The sequence below is a fragment of the Peromyscus maniculatus genome, chromosome 19, assembly GCF_049852395.1.
Source record: "Peromyscus maniculatus bairdii isolate BWxNUB_F1_BW_parent chromosome 19, HU_Pman_BW_mat_3.1, whole genome shotgun sequence".
NCBI lineage: Eukaryota > Metazoa > Chordata > Mammalia > Rodentia > Cricetidae > Peromyscus > Peromyscus maniculatus.
Genome location: NC_134870.1, coordinates 69,322,123 through 69,339,549, shown reverse-complemented (window position 1 = coordinate 69,339,549; position 17,427 = coordinate 69,322,123). Strand labels below are relative to the sequence as shown.

The window sequence follows — 17,427 nt, the reverse complement described above, 5'->3', positions numbered from 1 at the left end:
TGTGGAACTGGAAGGGAATCCTTGACTAGGCTCATCAGTATGCCCAAACTTCATGACTGTGGATTTCCATTTTATTCTAGAACCTTGCTCTTAGCTGTTAATGAGTACACAAGAAAAATAATTTTATCTTCAATTCCTAAAAGTATCAGCCAGCAAGTACTATGTAGAGACAATTAGGAACGGTTATATAACTATCAAAAATAAATTATTTTCAAGTCTCAGACTACAAAGTTGTTTGCTATCTGCATGCTTTAATTCCCTGGGACATCTGCATTATCAAGCAAATTTGCCACTGTAGACAATAAGTTGTCACAGGAGCCCTGAAGGGAAATTCTCCACTTCTGGGTTTTCCCAAACAGAACTACAGTCAGGCCACTAGTGTGCAACCAGCAGAAAACTAAAACTTGCTTTAAGAGAACTCGAGTATTTCTCATGAGGTTATGGCCACAGACAGCAACTTTCCCAAGTCTTAACACAAACGCCTCCACCCTTTCTCCTTTCTTGTACATGCTTTCCCAGAACCTCCCCTCTTCTCTTCTCTCTTGAAGCAAGCTCTTCTTCCATAGCTCAGGCTGGCTTCAAACGCTCAGTGCTCCAGCCTCAGCCTCTCAAGTGCTGGGATTACAGACATGTGCACTGCACCTGGCTTCCTCTGAACCCCGCCCCTTCCTCCCCAACCTTTCTTCATTCTAGGGAAGCCTCTGCCCTCTTTTATTAAAATATTAGCAACTGCCATTCTTCTGAAAAAAGAAGGCACACATGTGCATAACTTCCCTTCAGTGGAAAGTTACTTTGAAGGTATTTTTAGAAGGGATTCCTTTTCATCTCAAAATTAACAAAACACCAATTTACAAAAGAAATTTCAATTCAGGGGTTCAGATATAAAAGACTATGATCAGGGCTAAGCTCTGCTCCTCCTGGTGCTACCCACTGCCAGACTCTGGAGTTCACAGGCCAGGGCAAGAGACTTATGCCTTTCACCCCAGCACTCAGGAGCAGAGGCAGGTGGATCTCTGTGAGTCTAAAGCCAGCCTGGTCTATAGAATGGATTCCAGGACAGCCATGGCTACATAGTGAGACCCTGTCTCAAAAAATAAAAACAAATAAACAAAAACAAACAAAACCCCGAGCTTAGTAATACACACCTCCCTTTTATTGTGACCAGCTACATCTCTACTTCCTCCTGTCCTGTCCAACTCCACCCTAGGCTATGGCTTTTCTCCCAGCTTCACAACTTCAGTGAATGACCTTTCATTTAAAGACCTCTACCAGTCATCAGCATTGATAATTGAGGGGAAACTCACCGAAGGAAAACTAACTTTTGGAAGACTTTTTGGAGTCTGACCTGCCTCAGTACAAGGTGAGAACATCAACTGAAGTTGTCTTGACTTACAAGTCAATCCTTTACCATTAGATGCATAGAATATAAACAAAAATCTGAAATAAACTTCAAAGGTCTGAAAAACACAGAAGTCTAACAGGTTATTTTAGAAAAGGTATTTTAGAGGACGCAGTGTTCCACAGAAAACTATATAGAATAAACTAGTAAGGGGTGGGGATTTCTAAAAGATAATCAAGGATGAGCAAATAAATGACTCAATTGCTCACAGCTAACAAAAAGTACTATTGTGCCAATGTAGTCAGGCAGCAGGCAGGCCTATCTCCAAATGTCCCTCCCCCAGCTCAGGAAATACTGCTGAGTTCATCTGTACAGGGGAGGGGTACCCCCACTATATGGGAAAATCAAGATAATCAAGTAAGTTACATAAAATGTTTAGACAGAGTCAGGTTTGAAGTAAGTGCTACATAGGCTAGCTTAGGCTCAGTTTCCATTCTGCTCTAAGGATATCTCAGAACCAACTTCTGTCTGTAGTTGCTGTAACGAGATGACAGGCAGTTGGATTTTTTAGACAGATTGCAACATATCTCATTTACCTCCTGGCAAGCTCTGCTTCCCACACTCCTCAGTAGCTGCCTGTTGCCCACACCAGCAGGTTCAGCCTTCCCCATGGGACCCTGGCCACTAGTCCCCAGAGCAGCTGACATTGACTGCTCTAACTGGGCCTCCACAGCAGCACAGAAAGCCATTCTATTATTTCTTCTAACTATACCCAAAACACTACCATCAAATCTTAGGAGGAACTATTTAAGCATCCTGGGAACCTTCCAAATGATTTTCCTTTTTGGAATTCCTCATTGAGTACCTTCTTGCAGGCCACACCTGTCACAGAATGTTCTGGAGCTACATTTGCACTAAAATAAGCCCTATTGTTAGCTGTGGGAAATTGAGGACAACTTATTTTGCTCTCTGTGTATTTTCACTCTCCCTAAAACTCTAAAACTGTTTTGGGACACAAGACACATGTTCTCCTTCTATGGATCTTTCTCAGCAAAATGGAATATAAGGGACTCCATTAAAGTTCTCTAGATTATGAAGAAATCAACACTCTCACCTGGACTGTCACGATCGCTGCTCCTTGGCACTTCTTCCCAGCACTGCCTCTGCACTCCAAATGCAGGGTGGTCTGCTCTTCTCGGTTAACGTACTGTTTGGGCATGGTCTCCAACAGCTCGCCGTCCAGGGCAACCTGCTGAGACTCTCGAAGAGCGGCAGTTCTGAAAAGCAACCCATGTGAGAAAACAAAGTCAAGGAAGGTCATATAAGAAGTGATCAAGGGGTTGGGACTAGAGAGATGGCTCAGCACTCAAGAGTACCAGTTGGTCTTCCAGAGGACCTAGGCACAATACTCAGCATCAATACCCAGCATCCTCATGGCAGCTCACAACCTACTGCAACTTCTGGTCCAATACCCCATTACCAAGGAGAGAGGGTCGTAGCATGTCAATAATATACTGGCAGGCAATTACTCATGTATGCATATAATATATAAGCATCAAATGCCTGAATCAAATATATCCAAAGAAAACTGTCAATGAAAGAAATGATTCACAGGGGATTTGTAAAATTAAGCTTGTTTGCTGTTAATAAAACAGTCTTGCCCATATATACTCAAGAGTACAATTAAGAACCAAACCCTAAACAGTTGATTATTCTGTATGTATCATGTGAACTCCAAGTGACTTCCCTACCCCTTGACCAAATACCTATGTCAATTTACTAAAAACAGAGGTGGAGAGCAAAGCAATGATACAAGAATGTAAACTTCATGTTGCCCTCTTCGAACACCATCTTTCCAGTATCAGATAACTTTCTGAGAGAAATCATAAAATGTCTCAGCAGAACTACTGACCTCAGAAACAACCCCCCAGGAAATACGTGAGATTGATAGTATGAGAGTACCACACAGCTTGAAATTAAAAAACCTGTCAGCCAGGCAGTGGTGGTGCACGCCTTTAATCCCAGCACTCGGGAGGCAGAGCCAGGAGGATCTTTGTGAGTTCGAGGCCAGCCTGGTCTACAGAGCGAGATCCAGGAAAGGCGCAAAGCTACACAGAGAAACCCTGTCTCAAAAAACAAAACAAAACAAAACAAAACAAACAAACAAACAAAAAACAAAACCCTGTCACAGGGACTGGAGAGATGGCTCAGTAAAAGCAGGTACTGTGCTTCCACAGCACCCAAGTTTGGGTCCTAGCACCCATTTCCTATGGCTCACACTGCCTGTAACTCCAGCTGCAGGGGATTCAACATTTCTGGCATGCTTGTGCTCATATGCTCATTCCCACACACTGAAACACACACAGACATGAAACAGAAAAAAACCGGCTTGTCACGACTCAGTTGAGTAAGCGACCCGGACTAGTGGACTAGTGGACTAGTAGACTAGTGGGTTAGTGGACTAGTGGACTAGTGGACTAGTGGGTTAGTGGACTAGTGGACTAGTGGGTTAGTGGACTAGTGGACTAGTGGGTTAGTGGACTAGTAGACTAGTGGACTAGTGGACTAGTGGACTAGTGGGTTAGTGGACTAGTGGACTAGTGGACTAGTGGGTTAGTGGACTAGTGGGTTAGTGGACTAGTGGGTTAGTGGACTAGTGGGTTAGTGGACTAGTAGACTAGTGGACTAGTGGACTAGTGGGTTAGTGGACTAGTGGACTAGTGGGTTAGTGGACTAGTGGACTAGTGGACTAGTGGACTAGTGGACTAGGGCAGTGTGAGAATGCTGAGGAGGACGCCAACCCAGACACCAAATCATCACAGCTGACAACGCAGCAAGCAGGAAGTCTGATCCGCAAGGCCTCGTGGTCTTACCTGGCATGCTGCTGCAACAGGTTCAGGTCTGTGCACATCAGCTGGGTGGTGTCCTTCTGACTCAACAGCACAGCGGAGGAAATGAGAGGCACAGGAGGCCTCACGGGGTGCAGAACAAGAGGAGGATGGGGGGCCTCGTGCTTCCGTAAGTTACTTAGAACCCTTTCTTTAGCTGAAAGAAAAGCCATATTTACTCAGAAATGGGTACCAAGGGGTGGTAATGCACTAAATAGATACAGCCCTGGTATATTACTCTGATAAAGACTGTTAGAGATCTTTCAGAATAGTTCCTTAGGCAAAGGGAGCCTAAACGGATGGTTAAACTTGTGTTTCTTTTGAGTTTTGAGTAAGTCCCCACAAGCCCACTAATAGGCTACGAGGATTCCTATATCAGGAGCATGACTGGAAGGACAGATCAGTCTATCAACAGTGCAACCTGAGTCCAACACAGAGAACCTACATCAAAACAAAGGACTGGACCCAGTGGCTCACATCTGTAGTCCCAGGGATGGCAAGGCAGAAACAGCTAGATCCCTGGCACTTGCTAGCCAGCCAGGCTGGCCTATTCAGTGAGCTCCAGGCCAACAGGAGACTTGTCTCAAAAAGCAAGGTTCAAAGACTCACACTCAAGACTGACCTCTGCTTCTACACGTGTACATGAACACTAACACACACATGCACACTCTTGACCCCTCCCCAGCACATACAGAATTTATCATCTACTGGTTAAAGAGCAAAGGCTCACGGTCTTAAACAACTACTCTAGACAGTCTTGCATGACACGCTAGCTTGAACTCCATGTTAGCATGTGGTGATCTACTGAGCAGATTTAAGCAGCTAGCCTCTGGGTAATGAATGGGGTCAGTTCAGAGGTACGTAGTTAAATACCACTATCCTGAGAAATACGTGAGAAGGGACTGGGCATTACAGAACAGAGCAGAAGAAAAATCTGAGATTCCATCAAATTTTAAACAGGAGAGCAGAAAGTGTGAGGAATGAAACGTTCATAAAGTCCTGTACAGCCTACACTTACACAGTCAAGACAGTGAGCACGACTTACTCATAAAATGACTTAAGAGTCCAAATAAGCAGTAGTGCCATGCTCTGAAAGAAAACTAACAGTGTTGGAACCGTACAGCTCTGCAGTGATCGCATGGTCTCAGGCTGACTCATCAAACCGAAATGCTTCCATTCCTCATAGAAAGCTCATACAAATTCCCACTTCCCTCTCTTCACCACACTACACACAAACCACCAGCAGTAAGTGGGGAACTGAAGAACATGAAGACTGATGCTGTCACCTCCCAATCCCTTTCACTTCGACAGAAAAGAAAGGGAAAGGTCAAGGGAACTTCAAGTCAGTACGTCATCAACAAAACCTTAAGGGACTGCTGTGATTTTACAGTTTCGTTCCAAATATAACAGTGAGTTTTCTATTCCTGTTGAAAAGTAAAAATAAAGTTAATAGCCATGATTTGCATAATGACATCTGTATTTTGTGCACCCCAAACAGATGGAATTAGCATTTCAAAAAGGTCAAGAGTAGCACTGAGTTTATAGCTTGTATTGTTCCACTAAAACTACCATAGTTTGCACAGATTTGGTAAAGTTGGAGATTTACCATTTGATAAGATTTGTGACATCACAGGTTATGACGTTAAGAGAAAAACTAGGGCTCTTTCAAATCCACTGTAACTTATCATAAAAGAAAAATCAAGGATAACACATACTCATATATTATTATCATCATCCTCCTCCTCATTATTATTATCTACTGCTGGTTTAGAGACAGGATCTCACTCTGTCATCCTGGCTGGCCTGCAACTCTATATAGACCAAGCTGGTCTCAAATTCACACAGATCCATCTGTCTCTGCCTCCCAAATGCTGGGGCTAAAGGCTAAAACCTCCACACCTAGCCAAGTGAATTTTTTGAACAAAAGAGAAAAAAAATAAATTCAGGGTATATTTAACTATAATCACTACTCTCAACCAAAACTGGTGGAAATACTGAAGTCTACAAAACAAATTTGAGAAAAAGAACCTGGTGTCACAAAAGCACTGGTAAAATCTTTCCTACAATTTCAAATACATGTTTAAGCATTCGATAAATCACATTTTATTATGCAACCATAATCTTATTTGAGAAAAAAAACTCCAATTTATCTATAAACCCAAGCATTTTTTTGGAATTTCAAACTGTAATGATTACTTAGAACCACGAAATAGGCACTGACCATGAGTGAGATCCCTACAGCCAGACAGTGCCACTTTCCAGCTCTGTGAGCCACGCGGACAGTCACCCACCACGCTCCGCCCCGGCTCCCTCGCTGCTCCTTGGAGAGGGCCTGCACTGGCCTGCAGTGAGGACTGAGTTCACACAGATGGAGTACTTTTCAGAAGCAACAGGAGCTCTGGCCCTTCCAGCGCTGGCCTGGTGCTCCTCGTTCAGCAAACATCCAGCAACAGACTCACTATCTGCATGGCCAAGCTCAGGGCAGTTTCCTATCCTCCTCTACCTCCCCACAGTGCTTTTTTATGTGCACACAGAAGTTTTACAATCACACAATGCTTCTGGAGGACAAACAAGGAAAGAACTGTTGGAATTTCAGAAAACGTTGGTGCCTTAAATAAAACTGTTCAGCAGATGAGTGAACTGAAGCCCAGAGAGGGTCTTTTTTTCCCTCTTAACAAGTTGATTGGGGCAAAGTTGAAATAAAAGAGTATTTCTGCCTCTCCATTTTACTATATTTGCAAATTTATATTGCACTATAATTGCAATGTTAGCAGCAATTTATAATTTTATTATACATCTTACATTCTAAAAATATATTCCATAATTAATGTTAAAGGTAAGCTCAGATACAACTTTACATGTTTTAAAATTGGGCATAGCTAGAAATTCTGTAGCTTAAATGGCCTTTTTGGCCTGGCCTGGAGCACTAACTGATAATTTAAATGCATTATCTTTCTAGGAAAATGAGCTATAAGAAACAAGCAGCTTTTAAAGAAGCATGCCTGTAATCCCAGCACTGGGGGTCAAAGGAAGGAGGATCTCCTGATCTACATAGCAAGCTCCAGGCCAGGCAGAGCTACATAGTGAGACCAGGAAAAAAAAAAAGAAAAATGAGAAAGAAAGAAAGAAAGAAAGAAAGAGAGAGAGAGAGAGAGAGAGAGAGAGAGAGAGAGAGAGAGAGAGAGAGGAAGGAAGGAAGGAAGGAAGGAAGGAAGGAAGGAAGGAAGGAAGGAAGGAAGGAAGGAAGGAAGGAAGGAAGGAAGAAAGAAAGAAAGAAAGAAAGAAAGAAAGAAAGAAAGAAAGAAAGAAAGAAAGAAAGAAAGAAAGAAAGAAAGAAAGAAAGAAAGAAAGAAAGAAAGAAAGAAAGAAAGAAAGAAAGAAAGAAAGAAAGAAAAAGAAAGAAAGAATCTAAAGCATTTGCATTCCATGGTAAAGGTTTCAGATACAGAGAAAGAATTATGAAAGAAAAAAATCAACTTCTGAATGTTAGAATTGCAAACCCAAAGTATCTACATTTGAAGTTGCACTTTAAAAATAGTTTTGTAGTTCAAGTACATTTTTAGAGCATTGCAAAAGAAGTGAACCATGAGCCTGATTTTCAGCTGCAGGCAGATGTGCGACTCAGTCTGCGCCAGTGAGGAGTAACTAGAGTCTATGAGCACCTTCATGGAACAATTCTTTTAGGAGGGAGAATCCCCTTCCAAGGTACGCAATGTATGAGCAAGAGGACAACGTAAGTGGCCACCTTGATTCAGAGGTAGATGCCACTTCAGAACACTGAGGCAGCAAGATAAGGGAATGGACGTGCTTGAAAGGTTCATGAGTCATCCATCGGCCGTCCTACTGCTCTGAGCCACCTGCCTCCAAACTTCCTTCCTGAGAGATAACTCATTACCACTCTTGTGCATGCCATTCAGGGCGTGGGTTCTACCCCTCAGTGGCAGACAAGTAAACATGGAACTTTCCCCACAGGAACTTAAAACGTATTTGCTTGTTCTTTATTTTTATTGATTTTTCTCAAACCCGGAACCCTTAACGAATAATTCTCACTGGAGAGATCAGTGTGGAAATCTTAACCCTCGAAGGCTCTGACTCAAACTTTCTTCCTTTCAAAGGCGCTGAGGCCACAGGACTCACCCAGCGAAGGATCGGTGAAATCCAGCTGTGCTGAAGAGCTGCAGGACAGCGAAGGCGACTCGAGCTTGGCCTGTGTCCACTGACCGACTGTCTCCTGGAACTCATGATGTATGCGCTCCATGTTCAGATACTCCATCCACAGGTCCTAGAGTAGAGCCAAAGCGTGTTCACTCATACAACCATAAATTCACCTCAGTGAGCCTCTCAGTTTCAATGACGTGATCCACTAGGCTTCCCACATTAGCATGAGCTGCACTGCAAATGGCCACCAACAATCTTCACAGCTTATACCATGATCAGAAAAAGACCCGGCTAAAGAGCCCCACTCCGTGCATATTAATTGTAAACATGCACACACTACTAAGCTACTAAATTATGTGCATTACGAGACCTATAAAGAAAACAGAACATTTTTGCAGCGGTTAAGAATGCACGCTGCTCATGCAGAGGACCTGAGCTCAGTTCCCAGCACCATGTTAGACAGCTCACAAGCGCCTCTCAATCCAGCTCTGGGGAAGCAAAAACCTCTGGCCTCAGTGGGCAGCTGCATACATGGGCACACACCCTCCCACAGACACACAGACATACACAGAGAGGGCCACACAAATAAAAATGAATTTAAATTTAAAATAATTAAAAATAATAAAATTATTTTTTATTAAATAAAAATAATAAAATTATTTTTTATTAAATAAAAATAATAAAATTATATTTTATATTTTTATAAAAATATAAAAATAATAAAATTAAATCTTTAAAATGTTTAAAAGAGCCGGGCGGTGGTGGCGCACGCCTTTAATCCCAGCACTCGGGAGGCAGAGCCAGGTGGATCTCTGTGAGTTCGAGGCCAGCCTGGGCTACCAAGTGAGTTCCAGGAAAGGCGCAAAGCTACACAGAGAAACCCTGTCTCGAAAAACCAAAAAAAAAAAAAAAAAAAAAATGTTTAAAAGAAAATAAAGACACTGAAGCTAGGCACAACAGCTCAGGCCTGTAATCTCAGCTCTCAGGAGGCTAAGGCAAGAGGATTCCTGCAAATTCAAGGCCTGTGGTCCACATAGTAAGTGACAGTCCACCTGAGCTACAGAGCAAGACAGTGAATGATTTAAATGAATGATAAATTAATCTGGGTTAGATTAAACCAGATTAAATTAATGCAAATTTACAAGAAATACAAGAGACAGAAAAATATGTTAAACTACACCATGAAGGTAAAATCAGCAAAAATTAGAATGTGCAAACTCAATGGACAGAACAAGCCAGTCTCTTCAACAGATAAACTGTAAAGGGAAACAAAGAAAGAGTAAGAAAACCTATAGATTAAACAGACGCATCAACCACTCTCAAAATGTGGGTCCCGATTCAAAATGCAAAATAAATAAAAACAAAACCTGCAGAGCTAGAGAGATGGATTAGCCACTAAGCACACTTGCAGAGGACTTAGGTTTGGTACCCAGAACCTAAGTGTACCACGTGGTGGATCACAATTGTCTGCAAATCCAGTTCCAAGGGATCCATCACCCTCTTCTGGCCTCTGAGGGGACACAGACTAATATGCAGGCAAAAGACTCATAGCCAGAAAATAAATAAATAAATAAATAAATAAATAAATAAATAAATAAACAAACAAACAAACAAACAAGCAAACAAACCTTAATGACATTTATGAGACAACTGGAATTTAACAGGCTCTAAGTCTGGTTTCCTCTATAGCGTATCTGCTTCTCTACCAGAAGTTATCTGTAGACTAAATCTGGAGAACATCTGATATATAAAGATTTTAAAAGGTAAGGGATACCATAACTCAACATTTACATCTGTCTTTATTTTTAAAAACATTAAGATTTAATTTTGTTATTTTTAATTATTTTTTATTTAATTTTATACTTAATTGTGTGTGTGTGTGTGTGTGTGTGTGTGTGTGTGTGTGTGTGTGTGTGTGTCTATGGGTGCATAGGAATGTGAAGGGATGGACAGGTACATTCTTTGAAGCATTCTATTTTTCCACATGATAAAATATAGTCATTAAAAAGGGGAAATAGGCTGGGCATGGTGGAACATACCTGTAATCTCACTAACCAAGAGGCTGAGATAAGAGGATTGCCCCAAGTTTGAGGCTAGCCTGGGCTACACAAAGGAAATCCTATCTCAAAAATTAAAAAAAAAAGAAAAAGACAACAAAAATAAAAAGGTGCAATAGTGGGCTGTTCTCCCACGTTCTGCACGCCACGGATCCCCAGGGGTCGCTCACATTAGAACAGGCACTCTTCCAGAAACAAGAGGCCAGAAACAAAACATACTAACAATGTGGTTATGTGGCTCATGACCTACTTGCTCTTTCTGAACTTCAAATGTCCTAAGGATGTCTCTATGCTCAAGCTTCTCAATCAGGCATTGCTACCAAGTCCCAAATCACTAATTCCAAGCAGACTGCAAGACAAGATGCTACAGTTCCACCGAGGTCCTGCTCACAGCAGCCCTGCTGCACCCAGCTGTGGCAGACCCTGTTACTGTGTGGACCCACCTCCCTTAAATGGAGTGGCTCTGTCACCCTGTCACCCACGCTGAGAACACCTGACAGAGGCAGGTAACTAAGACACAAAACAGCCCAGAGCTTGAACTTAGACAAAAAAGGAGTCGGGTGTCAAACGGTAAGCAAAGACTGATTTCAGGAGAGAGGTGAGGCTTTGCCTTGCCCAAAGTTCTGGGTTCTAGCCACAATATCTTAAAGAGGAAAGGAGGCAGCAGAAACCATTATTGTCTGGAGGCTGCGGAACCAAGAAAGTTATGGCATTTTTTAAATACTTTATTTCATAATTAATGTGTATCTGTCTGGTGGGTATGTGCACATGAGTTCAGGATCCCCCAGAGCTAGAGCCACAGGTAGTTATGAGTCACCTGACATGGGGCTAGGAATTGAATTCAGGTTCTCTGCAAGAACAGTTTGGGCTCCTAACCTAACCAGTGAGCTATTTCTGTAGCCCACATGGTTACTATCTTCAAAGCACCCGTGTTTCTACCATTTGTAAGGCCTGGGTAAAGGTTTAGAATGCAGAGCACAAGAAGCAATGAGGGGGGGCAGCACTCCAGACTCGGGCCGCCACACTCACTTCTGCTCCCTCCCTTTTACCGCCAGCCTTATCTCTGAGGCTTACACATCCTCTCTCCGGGTTGCTACACCTTTAGTCTGTTTCCTAACTTGACATTCTCCTACCATTAAGCCCACTTTCTCTAGCGGGCCCATTCCTGAATTCTCCATCTCTTATCTCCCTCCAGGTTGCCTCCCTGACAGAGCTCTCATTTTGAAGGCTACAGGCATTTCCTTTTCTCACATTCCTTTTCTTGGTAAATGGCTCTTACAGATAACCAAAGTTGGTGTTGGGAGGACTAGACATTCTTATACATGTAATCAATTCAAAATCCTTCCCATGGGGTTCAAGTGAGATTGCTCAGTGGGTAAGAGCACTAACTGCTTTTACAGTTTCCAGCACCTACATCAGGTAGCTCACAACTGCCTATAACTCCAGTTCCAGGGAATCCGATTCCCTGTGACCTCCAAAGGTGGTGCCTGCCCACACATGGCACTCTTAAACTCACTCACGCACACATACATATAAATAATAAATCCTTTTTTAAAAGGCTACTCCATCTATTTAACCATTGCCATAGTTCTCTAAAGGCTTCAAAATAAAACCCAAGTTCTTTAGAAAGTTATCCATGGCCGTAACGATTTCACCCTAGTTGGCATCTGTAGTTCTTTCTACCTGTCTGCTCGGCTGCTCCATCCTCGCTACACCACAGCAGGCATGTTGTGGTTTGGCATGGATTGGTCTCTTATCACCTGACACCTTCTCTGTTGCTCTCGATCACCATGTGTTTCCTCCAAACCTCACGAAGCTCCCACTGTCGTGCAGAGCTTGGCTCACAAGTTACCACTTCAGGCTGGGTCTCAATGGGTTCACAGAACACCACTGGCATTTTACTCCCAGTCTGGATCACAGATGGGGTCACTGCACGTTAGCTCTCCCACCTGACAGGCAGGGACTGCATCAGATTTCTTTTACTATCTTTGGCATTAGTTTCCTGGCACTCAATAAACACTTGTGTAAGAAAGAGAAGAATAAAGGGAGGAAAGAAAGACAAATATGTCTACTGGAGATGAAATTCTATGTACAGTGTGGAAATAGACAGGTTTAAGGAATCAAATGAAAATCCCCCATGTCTTAGAAGCTACTAAACCATATCCAGTGTAGGGTCAACAACCGCCAGAATTCAGCCCCTAGATAAAAATATCCCCGGGAGAGGACTTCTTTCCTGCTTTCATGCCTCCTCCAGGCTAGGTACAGAAACTTGAAAAAAACTGAGACTAGAAGTTAGGGCTGAAAAAGAATCAAAGGTGTTGGTGTGTGCCAGAAAGAAGACCTATCAGGACACACAGCAAGTAGAATCAAGTGGCTCTAGAAAGACAGTCAGAACTAGACCCTGACCAGGAAGCCTCTCCATCACCTCCCCGGGCTGACCTATGTCATACATGGACTTAACATTCACTCCTGTGCTTCTGACGTTAGAGATGGCTGCTGAAGTGTTCAGCTGGTCACACCTCAAATAACAGTCAGACAAAGGCTGTGTTTCTTCAAACTCAGGTTACAAAAAGCCCTAGAACAAGCTTCAGGTCTTCAAGTGAGGGCATTACAGAGATGAGAATTTAAGAGGGAATATCCTGTCAAAAGATTCATACACACACACACACACATACACACACACACACACACACACCATCAAAATGACTGTGTATGATCACCATTCTGTATCAGTAAGCAGTTTTACTATTGGATGATGACTATGTAGTTCAATTTACATTTAGAAATGAAAAAAAAAGGTATCATCCTAGTTTTACCTGCTGATTCTGCATCACTTTTGCTAGCCTGTGAATATCATAATGCTTTGGTAAAGAAGGAATGTAGGTATCTCCTTTTTGAAAATTTTCATCTTCTAGCCATAATATATATACATTGAAGAGCCTAAAAGATAAACACACAATTACAGAGAAGTAAAAGATGTGCAATCAAATGACGTTTCTTGTATTACCAAGAACTCTGGCACCACCGTGTGAGAGTAGAGAAAGGCTTCCATGAAGAAATGTGTCCAGCAGCCACTGATTCTCCTAAGAAACTCAATGAGAGACTCACATGCCATTAAAACAGGACCCACCTTACGTACAAGGTCTGAAAGGGGCTCTGGGAGCCGTGTTATAGATGAAGGAGTAAATGCAGAGACATACCTGGAGGAGTGCTTATACCACAGCCCTAGGATCTGAACTCAGAGCTTTGCTATCCTGGTTGAGTCCGACATAGCCAGCCTTAGTGCTTGGAAAATACCAAACACTAGTTTCTATCCAACTGCAGGCACTTGCCAGCTTAACAGCAATGGCTACTCCTGTCTCAAGGAAACCATAAATAAAACCGTGGATCTGTGCACCTTGTTCTCATTAAACAGGAATATTTTTTAAAAGCCAGGCTTACAAAGTATGGCTTTAATTTTAAATATATTTTAACAGTTTGTTTCTGTTTTGCTTTTTCAGAGAACAGAGCCATCTATTAGCTAAGACCACTGGTATCCAAGGCATTGTTTGAATAACAGCATGGAGAAGGGTTGGCAGACACAGATGACCAAAAGGCAGCCTGGGGTAGCTCTGGTCAGCAAAGTGGAAAATTACCTCCTTTACCAGCAGCACAGTGTGCCAAGGAAGAGAGCTACAAACAAGGCTGGTGTGTGCACAGATCTCTCTCTTCCAGCTCCTGATGCGGGAAGACAGGTACTTTCTAAAGAGGGAGAGGGAGTATCAAAGACCTAAAATGTTCCAAGAGAAAACCTTCTAGTAAAAGTGGTTCAAAATAAAATGGGGGATGAGAGTCCTTTAACCACTCAGGATAAGCTCTGGGGCCCCAGGGTCAAAGCAAGCCTGAGACCTGGGTTTCCTCACTCACCAAGGTGTTCTGTAATTGAGGACAATGCCTAACAGCCGTGTTTATGAGATCTTGCTTGAAGACAACCATTTGGACTAAGTTAAATTTACAGGCAGAAACCACACTAACCAATCCTGGCTCACTCTGAAGTTCCAAACACTTAGGGACAGGCCAATCTGTGCCTGCATTGATAAGCCCCTAGAACTTGTCAAGGATCAGCACTAAAGAACCCTGCCTTGGTCATTTCTTTCTTTTAACAGCTATTTAAAAGGCTCTGGAAGTTGTATGCCTGTTACAATCAATTTGTTTTGGCTTACTTCTATTTTCACGTAAGAAAGGGAAGGGTACCAGCCTTCTGGGTTATTACTCATACTCAACAAAGCTACATCCAAACTGCTGACTTACTTCTCATGAAAAACATTTCCAGGTATGAATCAGTGTCAAAGCTACATCCCAAATACAATCCAACAATTTAAGAGTAACATTTGAGCTCTGTATCAAAGCTAACCACTCCAGCACTATGTCTGTGCCACCTTACCTCACCAGCTCCCTGTGCAGCTCCGGAGAAGTCAGGTAGCCAGGGGTACCAGCCTGCTGCTCTGCTGTCCCTTCGCTGCCCTCTGCTGGAACACGGAGGGCCTTGCTTGCAGCATAGTGGAAGTCAGCCACCTCAGTCAGGCGTCTCTTCATGTCTTTCAACAAATTGATATGCGAGGGACTTTGAAAAAACCTTCTTCCAATACAACCGTCTACGGGCAGCCTTAAAAGGTAAAAGGAGAGCCTATAACCTTCGAGCAGAAAATGTTCTAAGTGGTGTAACACAGCAGTCACTTAGCAAGTTACCTTGTTATACCTCAAAGCTATTTTGAGAATCCAAAGAGATAGTATATAAAGAGTTCCACTCAGCTGAGTCCATTTCTAAGGTTCTAATTACCCATAGTCAACCATGGTACAAACAGAAAACTCCAGAAATAAGCAATACATACTTGGTTTTACTTTTTATTCCATTTAGTGCGTGTGCGTGCGTGTGTGCATAAGTTAGAGGGCACCTTTTAGGAATTGGCCTTTCTCCTACCACTGTGAGTTTCTGGAGTCAAACTCAAGTTATCATGCTTGTACAGCAGACACCGCTACCCACTGAGCAATCTTGCCAGCCCTACCAATGCATGTTTTAATCAACTTTCATCACAGAATACTGCTATACTGACCTTTCTTTGGCAGCACATATACTAAACTAGTATACTGTTATAATTATTTATCACATTACTAATTATGCTGTTTATCTCTTACTATGCCTAATTTTATCAACTGAACTTTATCATAGGCATGTATACAGAGTATGTAGAGTTTAGTACCAACTGAGACTTCAAACATCTACAGGGCATCTTGAAACGTGTCCCTAGAGATAAGGGAAAACTGCTACAGGAAAGTGGCCTTAAAAATAATGAAACGCTACAAAGTCAGGGCATCAGTCTCGTTCATGAAGAACTCGAAATCCAAAAGTCCTCCCCTTTCGTTATGTTCCAGAGGAGTAAAGGAAGGTTGTGGAGCTGGGAACGAACGAGGAGTTGAAGAGCAGTGCCCGGTGCCAGTGGACAGCTTGGGCAGGCCAGGTCGCCTCGCTATCCAACAGAACCATGCAGCAGCCCATGCACAGCCAAGGGCTGCTTTCCTGGATCACTACTCTGCGTAAGGTCCCCATGCAGGCCTCAGGGAGGTCACAGATGTAGCCTCAGTTTGGAGCATCTTCTTTCTCTGTGCACCTCCAGAGGTTCTCTGCTGAACCTTTCCCAGTTCCCAGGTGTTGTCCTTGACACGTTAGGAACAGAGGAGGGTAAAGAGAAGTTGCCACGGATCCTCCAAACTCTGTTAAGATCAAGTCTAATAAGTACTGAGCACAGAATTCTAGCTATGTCAGAAGAGAATGACTCTGACTCATACTCCACAGCATACCGACTCAGAAGTGAGCTGACAGAAACTTACTACAGTACTGGGTACCATACCCATATTGTGGTCCTGGGCGGTGAAGATACAGGAGGAAGAACTTCTGCCAAATGAGTGGCAGAAGAGGATGATCAGAAGGTGTGGCCAGAGCCTGGTGGGCCCAGCGATAAATCATCATTCTCTGCAGGGATGGGACGATGGGCAGCTTCAGCTGGAGCTGGGCTTTCTACAAGAGAACAGAACTTTAGCAACCCCCAAACAAACACAATCAAAACACTTTGCTCTAAAGTTAAACATTTTGCTTTCACTGCAGTTAAAAAAAAAAAAAGTTATCAAAACAGTTTTCAAGCCCTCTAGCTGGCACTTTAACCTCTTTGGCAACAAGACCTGGGGCCCAGTTTTCTACTGTGAAGATATGTCAAAGACCCCAGATGACTACCGGAGGAGTCATCTAAAGCACATGGATAGAGCTCAGTTAAGAGCATTTGCTTAGCATGCTGGAGACTGCGTTCAATCCCAGTACTGTAGTGAACTAAGCCATAGGAGAAGGAGGATCAGAACTTCAATATCATTTTCAATTGCATTGTAAATTGGAGAACAGCCTGGGAATACCTAAGACCCTGTCTCAAACAAACAAACAAAAAATTCTAAAACTAGCCTCATGTCAATGTCTGAAATTCCTTTGCATATAAAATATTATACAATGCTGTGGAATAATCCTTCTGTACATTGTGAAAATGTGTTGCTCTCATTGTTAATAAAAAGCTGATTGGCCAATAGCTAGGCAGGATTTTCAGGGCAGAAAGAATGCTGAGAAGAAGAAGGGTGGAATCAGAGGAGTTGCCAGCCAGACACAGAGGAAGCAGGATTGTACAAAATGAAGTAACAAACTATAAGCCACATGGTAGAACTTAGATAGGAAATATGGGTTAATTTAAGTTGTAAGAGCTAGTTAGTAATAAGCCCCAACTATCAGCCAAGCATTTATAATTAATATTAAGTATCTGTGTTGGTTATTTGGGAAATGGCAGACAGGAAAGAAAAGTCCACCTAAATGGCACCCAAACATCCAGCACCTAAATCCACATAAGAACTGAGAATGATTTAAGAAGGTTCTAAACACACAAAAATGGAGCCAAATGTGGCTTCCTAGTCT

General features: G+C 42.7%; 1 protein-coding gene across 2 annotated transcripts in view; it reads right to left on the bottom strand.

The window, feature by feature from the left end:
• Epg5 (ectopic P-granules 5 autophagy tethering factor) overlaps positions 1 to 17,427 on the bottom strand; it is a 99,642-nt gene that overhangs the window by 36,631 nt on the left and 45,584 nt on the right. For both annotated transcript variants that reach the window (XM_006973857.4, XM_015992683.3), the window contains exons 22-27: positions 16,331 to 16,497; positions 14,866 to 15,087; positions 13,259 to 13,382; positions 8,365 to 8,509; positions 4,213 to 4,384; positions 2,454 to 2,616 (exon numbers count right to left, since the gene is read on the bottom strand). In XM_006973857.4, coding sequence (XP_006973919.1) covers positions 2,454 to 2,616; positions 4,213 to 4,384; positions 8,365 to 8,509; positions 13,259 to 13,382; positions 14,866 to 15,087; positions 16,331 to 16,497 — 993 coding nt within the window. The remainder of the gene's footprint in view (positions 1 to 2,453; positions 2,617 to 4,212; positions 4,385 to 8,364; positions 8,510 to 13,258; positions 13,383 to 14,865; positions 15,088 to 16,330; positions 16,498 to 17,427) is intronic.